The 7,948-nt window shown below is 36.2% G+C and overlaps 1 protein-coding gene across 1 annotated transcript; it reads left to right on the forward strand.

Moving 5' to 3' along the window:
* The first annotated feature begins 96 nt into the window (after window positions 1-96).
* Window positions 97-3,270, forward strand: atp5mj (ATP synthase membrane subunit j). The gene is made up of 4 exons (XM_067573368.1): window positions 97-250; window positions 1,181-1,304; window positions 1,880-1,900; window positions 3,146-3,270. The coding sequence occupies exons 2-4, from the start codon at window positions 1,181-1,183 to the stop codon at window positions 3,157-3,159; spliced, it is 159 nt and encodes a 52-aa protein (XP_067429469.1). The 5' UTR covers window positions 97-250; the 3' UTR covers window positions 3,160-3,270.
* Window positions 3,271-7,948: the final 4,678 nt, after the last annotated feature.

Raw genomic sequence — 7,948 nt, forward strand, 5'->3', positions numbered from 1 at the left:
ATGTATTTATATGAGAAAAGATTACAGTCGACTATATTGTAATTCTAGTTGAATCCTCGAGGTGGAGCCAGTAGATAGAGATATATAAATTCAGCTTGTTAACCGTGTACCTCCACTCGGTGGCGCTACGAACAGCAATATTAGAGTAAAACTACACAGTGAAGAGCAGAAGAAGCTTCTCTCGCACGACTTTGACGTTTAGCAGCAGCGGCCAGGTTGACCTTCTTCCTGCAGCGTGACAAACTAAAAGGTAAGATAAAGTGTTTGCACTCATTTAGCAAAGTCTTTGTAATCATAACAGAAACCTAGTTGTTTCCTCACAACGGGTAGTTAAAGTTAAGTTAATACTTACTGTGGTTTCATGCACCAACTGGCGTCTTGCTACGGCTAGTCTAACGTTAGCATTCCCTTGTAAAGCAGAGGAGGTTGCTAATATGCTAGACGGGGGCTAATTATTGATAAGATAACTAGACAAGTTAAATGAACGAAATGTGGATATCAGATATATAACTGCTTGTAAATGTTCTCCTCCATTGTGTAACCGACCCTTAGACATGCTAACGCTAACTTAGAGGTAGATTCGAGCTCATAATGTTAGCAGTAACATTAGCCGTTAGCATCAGCCGTTATTTTCATTTAAGATAAATCGGCGAATTTAACACACATCAATTAAAAACAGTGTCTCTTATGCTACTAAAACTTAAAGTTGAGAAAAACAGAAGTGGAGCAATGTTACCGTCTCTTTTCATCAGTATTTCCTCGCTAGCCAAAGTCATTAGCTAGGCCTGACACAGCTGAGGGTCAATGCAGCATTCTGGGTGCAACCAAGTTATGTTCTTGTTGAATAGTTAACAGTTAATTGTCTGAATGAAAAAACTCGTTTCTTAAGTTAAGCTCAAGTCTAAATTAGTGCATCCTAACGTATTAAATGCATAACACCAAAAGTATGAACTGTCATTACTTAAATATTCGAGCTTAAGATAGCTCTGTCAGGAGCAAGAAATAAGTAAACTGGTACATTTGTGAATGAAGTTTGGCGTAGTCTTGCATGGCCCTTTGGACAAGGTCTTCTGATGTTTCAGTCATACAGTTAGCACAATGACATAACTAAAGTTATGTCATTATGCTGACTGTAAGTACATGAGTTCTTGATTGACTTTGTTGTTAACTTCTCCCACAGATGGCTGGACGTGCGTTTGCAGGTTGGTGGGCTAAGATGGGCCCTTACTACACTAAGGCATACCAAGAGATGTGGGTGGGTCTTGGCATTATGACCTACCTGTACTACAAAGTTTCCTATGGAGGTGAGTTCAAGTCTTACTGATCTGTACAATATGTTGAAAATCTTTATGCATGTAAACTAAATGTGGAGCAATGTAGTTGGTCTTACAAGTCGGTTTTGCACAGTATAACATCTTCTTGATCCTATATTGTAGTTGCATTACCTTTAGTGATTTGAATAGATTGAAAAGCAATCACTCTGAGTTGGACAAATCTACAAACATCACCAATAAATATAGCAAACATCTCTCCTCATTGTACAATATATATATATATATATATATATATATATATATATTATATACAATATAAGAATACTAAAGTTGAACACAGGTTTGAATTAAAATGGCTTTCATATCGCTGAATAAATGCCATGACTCTGCATCATTGAACACTGAAGCTGTAAGCAGCTCCAGCTGGAGTCACTTAAAAATATTTTGATGCACGGTGTCTCAATGGTAGAGGTTAATGTGCCTAATAATTTTCATTAATTTCTTTATGTTGTGTGTTCTGTGTTATTAACACCATAGCACTGAAAAGTGTGGTACAAATTAAATGTATTATTATTAATATAATTTATGTTTTTTTCCCATTCCAGGCAAGAAAGCTGTGAAGGACAGTAAGTAGTCTAACATTTTGTAATCCAATTTCAATTTTATATAATTAGGGTTGGGCATCATGATTATATATTTACTGTGAGACTATATTAATTTGTCAAACATCAGAGATTTTGCCATATACCATGGTGGTATCCTCTTAATGACCCTGATCTCTGGGTGTATTGTGGACAATTTATTAGGTATTTAATTTGTTGGATTAGCTAAATAGGCATTCCTTACTATGTCATTATATATACTGTAGTTATTACTATACAGATAATAAAATATTACTAAAACTATGATAGAGAATATTATCAATATTGCACATGTACTATTTTACTCTTAATTTTATTTTCCATCTTATGTTACATCAATGTTTTTTTTTCTACATGCTATTACGTTCTTTTATATCCTTGTCATGTAATTTTTGTTGTAAAGCCCTTTGAGCTGCATTTCTTGTATGAGAGGTGCTATACAAATAAAATTATTATTATTACTACCTGGATTACAGACAAAATGAATGTCTGAATTTTGAAGAATGAATGAATTTTCCTAGTTGTGTCAGGTTAAGATCTTTTTTGAGATTCCATGAACTGCACTTGAGTAATAAACATTTAAAAAAAAACAAAAAAAAACTGCAATATGCTTGTGATTAAAATTCACTCTAGATTTGGACGAGTTTAAGAGACAAAAAAATGTAGCTTTCGTCGTATCACCAAGTTTGTGTATTCTACTCTTATGTACTTTGAGATAGTTTATGCACAGTCTACAATCTAGTCTAGTCGAAGGGTGAAAATATATTATAAGTATATAAATTTTACACACAGGTGTTAGAGTGATTAGGTAAGCCATCAGTCATTATCTTCATCTGTTATGTGATTCTTCAGTCACAGATTTGTTTAGTGGAGAGGAGTTGCAGCAGTGAACATGAGCAGTTAGATGTTGTGCAGTTACATGTGTTTCCTCTAGATGTCACTGACTAACAGCTAATCCTGTCATCACTGTGAAATCAGTCTGAGTTTTCTAAGACACATTTTACAGCTAGAATAAAGGGATTAAATGTGTCTGTCCAGTTTTCAGTTGAGAGGTAAACTCTTGCTTTACAGGATAACTTTTATGTTTTCATTTTGTTTATCATCAACCACAGCTTAGTCTTTTATCCAGACTGAGTAATGTTGATTTTTGGTGCTCATGCTTGGCTGGGCAGCATGTATTACATCAAGTTGTCATTAAACATGTCATTTTCTTCTCTTCTCTTTTTGCAGAACCAGCCCATTGAGTTTTCCATCATGCTGACCACCCCCTCCACCTGCTGTTAAATAATGTCCCAGAAGTCCAGCTTCATATTTGAATTTTTGTTAATATGGAACAAATAAAGTTGTTAACCAGATTTTGTTGTTGTTGGATTTTGTTGGGTCAGTTTTGTATCATAATAGCCATAAAGTTAAGCAACATGAGATTTTTCATGCAGCAGTGACTGCAGACAGAAAAAAGCTTCAAAAGATGTTTGAATCACAAGAATGTGTGAGAATTAACATTAGGCCCTTTTTTGAAAAACGCTGAGCAGATTGTGTTTGTGTCTCCAAACAAATTGACTCATGTTTATTGATAATGTATTTCCACGTGACAAATACTATCTTTTGTATCAAAGTACTGCCTTTGCAGGTATGCTTACTGGTGTACAGTTAAGACTCACTGCATATTCTCAACTTTCTAACACCTTATGCGGGTATTGGTTTACATTCAGCACTGACAATGTGTTCACATTATACACACACTGTTAATAAATCTCTACTGACTATATATATGATTTCCTTTATTTTGCAGTTATGTGTTGACCACAAACACCCATATGGAAAAGATTAACTAATAACATGAGTTTAAGGAACTACTGCATCTCAGTTAGGTGTCTTGCCCAGTGCCACATCCTTTAGGGGGAGGAGCAAAAACTAGATATCATTTTTATCAACACTCTTTGGGTGGTTCAGTCCAGTTTATATGGTTCTGTGGACAACTATATACTCTAGTGTTTCAGTGTTTATTGTATCCTGTTGTGGAAGTAAAATTAATGAGTTAACTATTTATGGCCAGTGAATCACAGATTGGGTTTATATTTTAACTAACTGAAAAGTGAATAAACTACAGCACTGCCAGATATGGTGCTGAGTGGGTGTTGTTGTCCGGTGGAGTTTTCTTGTAAATAAACAGACGTTATGTTTACTTTTGAGTTTTACTCACCGATACACGTTGTGAGTATCCTTGAGGTCAAACTAACATGGTGCAATTCTTTCCCTGCAAAACATTTGCAAAGCCTATTTTATTAAAGGGGAACTCCAGTGATTTCACATCAAAGCGTGTTTGCAGGTCAGCAGAAACAGAGAGCTGTGCATAGTTTAATAAATTGCCTCGAGTGATGTCACTTGAGGAAGTGTCAGTTGGAGCTGAAAACCTACAAGTTTGAAAATGGAGTAAGGCCATCTTGGTTGAACAATATTTTAGGAGTGCAATGCTAAACGCTAGTGCAGCGTTGCCTTTCCTGGCCCATTGCTGCATTTCTTGGCTGTTACAGCCACCTGTAGATCATTGGAATAGTGTGAAACTATGAATCACGTCACGTGCTTGTACGTTCACCCTTGTGCACGTGCACACGATAAACTAAATGGGGTCCCACTCATAAAAATTGCTCCATAGCGCTACTAGAGGTCAGAAATTCCACATGGTACCTCTAACAAAAAAATTGACAGTTAGGCCCTAATGGTTAATTTACCATGGTAGTTTAGCATCAGTTATGTCATTCTTTTGAACTGTCACTCTAGATTATGGCACAAAGCACTGTAGCATCACAACTGCTGTGTTGGCAAGAATCAATATCAAATGAATCAGTTTCTGTTTACAGTTTGGTTCACTGAACTGAGAGTGAGTTGACCAGAATCCTGCCTGGGGCAGAAGTTTAGTGCTGGATGAAGAGTTGGATAAACCGATTCCACTTCAGCAACATCACTACTGTCTACATGTGCTGGTGATAAAACTGATTTTTACATGTGTCAGTACTGTACACCTGCACAGTGGGTTTGAAATCAAAGTCAAGTCTCTCAATATCCTGAACTTGTGGACAAGTTGTCATGTTTGAACACATTATATGTTTAGTTAGAAACAACAGAGCAGACTAAAGTTTGAAACCATAAAATCCACCTCAACAGGCAACAGATGCAACAGATGCAGGAGTTTCTTTGTAGAGTTGCTCCGCTGAGATGAATTGATTTCTTTTTGCGGCAGGATTGAGATACTGGTCTGGTGTGTAGGCGTTTCTTCAACCACAATACTGCCTCATTAAATAAATGTCTGGAGGTGCTGTCATGGCTGCTTCCTGGTTCTGGTGCCAAGCTTATGTCACAGATGCCCAAATATAGACAGTAAATCCCCCATAGCTCCTTAGGTCAAAAGAGACTTTCTGCAAGTAAGTTTAAGGACAGTATACCTAGTGGTAAGTAATATTCAGCTCCTTTACTTCAGTAAAATTAATTATACAACACAGTAAAATTACACCTTTGAGAGTATAAGCTCTGATTACAAATCTGAAAATAGTGCAGAAGTATTACCAGCAAAATTTACTTAAAGGCTGCAACTGACGATTATTTTCCTTTTATTAATTTATTAATAATTATTTCCTTGATTAGTTGTTTGGTCTATAAAATGTCAGAAAATAAGGAAAATTGTCAATTCCTTTTTTTCAAAGCCCATGGTGAAATCCTCAAATGTCTTCTTTTCTCTCAACCAACAGTACAAAACTAATTATGCATTATGCAGGAAGATGTCCCATGTGTTATATTGTTATACAATATATCATATTACTGAATTATTTATACTGATGCATTATTGTGTAACCAGCATGAGCTAATGTAAAACTGTTCTTGCTGTAATCATTCCTCCTGTTCATACTGAACATTAGAAGATCCTTTCATAATGCACTTGCAATGTAAGCGATGGAGGACAAAATTCACAGTCCTCCGTCTGTGCAAAAATGGATTTAAAAGTTTATCTGAAGCTAATATGAAGCTTCAGCATCCAAATGAGTCAAAGCAAGTTGATATCTTTCAACGTTTCAGTCTTTTTAGTTCCAAAGTTCCTCTTTTTGTTACTTTACTTCCACCACAGCTCAACAGGGAAACACTGTCTGAGGAAACACAAAGAGGCAATTTCATGCTAAAGACTGTAAATGTGGCAGATATCCACTTGATATGACTAACTCAGACTGCTGACGCCTCATATAAGCTTCAGATAGACTTTTAAATGCATTTTTGCACAAAATGACTGTGTGGACACACTGTGGACTTTGGCCCCCATCACTTACATTGAAAGCACATTTGAAGGGGATCTTTCACTGTTGGGCTCCTGACTGTTTAAGACAGGCTTGAAAAATTGTGAACCTGTCCTTTAATCACCAGCAACGTATTGTATGTTGTAGCACTCATCATTGATTTTGTGTATAAAATCTTAATCCGCAAAGTGACAAGGAGGCTAACCATAGCTTTGAAATGGATCTACTGGAGTAAAAAGTACATATTAGCCTCTTAAATGTTGTGAATTAAATATGAAGATGGAGACTCACAAATTACAAGGAATGAATGCTAGTTCTTGACTACTTTTTCCTCTACAGTATAATTATAAAAACCACAAAATCTTTTGTTTGACTTTGCTATTTGGTGTGTGTGTATGTGACGGGAGGACAAACACCAGTGGTGGAAGAGGTATTCAGATCTAAAAGTACTAATACAGCAATGTAAAAATTACGAGTAAAAGTCCTGCATAAAAATTCCCACTTTAGTAAAAGTACATAAGTATTAGCAGAAAAATGTATTAAAGCAGGGGTTTTCAAAGTCTGAGACTGTGGGCCTCCCCTCAGATAAAGCTCAACAATTGAGCCAAGATAGCTTAATATTGCTGTTTGACATAACTTCAGACTACACCTAATACATAAAAAGTCTGTCCTAAGGTATTAATTAGTTTCTGACTATGGAAAAGTGGGGAAAACAGTAAAATTCCCCAAAACTGCTGTATCTCTGAACTATCTCTGACCAAATCACACACAAGGTTATTCTATATGATCTCATTTTGATAACTAATGTAATATTTTTTCACTTCCATTCACTGAGCCTCCCCTAAAACTGTTTGGAGCCCCCCTGGGCAGACCCAGCCCCCACTTTGAAAACCTCTGTATTAAGTAAAAGTAGTGGTTTGGTGCCTCTGACTGATATATTATTATATATGACATCATTAGATTATTAATATGGAAGCATCAGTGTTAGAGCAGCATGTTACTGTTGTAACTGCTGGAGGTGGAGCTAGTTTCAACTACTTTATATACAGTTAGCTAGTTTAGTCCAGTGGTTCCCAACCTAGGGGTCGGGTCCCTCCAAAGGGCCAAGAGCTAAATCTGAGGGGTTGTGAGATGATTAATGGGAGAGAAAAGAAGAAAAAACAAAGTTCTGATACACAAATCTGTTTTCAGTTTTTGGACTTTTACTCTAATCTTTGATTTTGGTGAAATATTGGATCCTTTGAACATTTATTGAAATGAAACCATGTGAGAAGTTTAGAGGAAAAAATCACTATTTGGTGGAGCTGTTAACAACTCATAGACATCTGAAATGTGACTCGACTACACACTGCTTTTTGTAAGACGTCAAAAGACAAAAAGTTTGGAAACCACTGGTTTCATCTTTAATAATGTGTTGTATTTTAAAAGCTTGTTTTATTATGCATTGTGTCAAATCTTCGTATGAAAAGTAACTAAAGCTGTCAAATAAATGTAGTGGAGTAAAAGTACAATATTTCCCTCTGAAATGTAGCGGAATGGAAGTATAAAGTAGCATCAAATGGAAATATTCGAGTAAAGTAGCTACTAGTACTTCAAAATTGTACTTAAGTCACAGTTACTCAGTACTTGAGTAAATGTATTTAGTTACTTTCCACCTCACTGAGTGACGGAGAAAGAGAGAGAGAGAGAGAGAGAGAGAGAGAGAGAGAGAGAGAGAGAGAGAGAGAGAGAGAGAGAGAGAGGGCTCGCG

The sequence above is a fragment of the Thunnus thynnus genome, chromosome 18, assembly GCF_963924715.1.
Source record: "Thunnus thynnus chromosome 18, fThuThy2.1, whole genome shotgun sequence".
Classification (NCBI taxonomy): Eukaryota; Metazoa; Chordata; class Actinopteri; order Scombriformes; family Scombridae; genus Thunnus; species Thunnus thynnus.

What these genes read in the sequence shown, in the direction of transcription:
- atp5mj (XM_067573368.1), top strand. Translation starts at nt 1,181, where the DNA reads ATGGCTGGACGTGCGTTTGCAGGTTGGTGGGCTAAGATGGGCCCTTAC. An exon ending in CTACAAAGTTTCCTATGGAG is followed by an intron (nt 1,305 to 1,879) that starts GTGAGTTCAAGT and finishes TTCCCATTCCAG; the next exon opens with GCAAGAAAGCTGTGAAGGAC.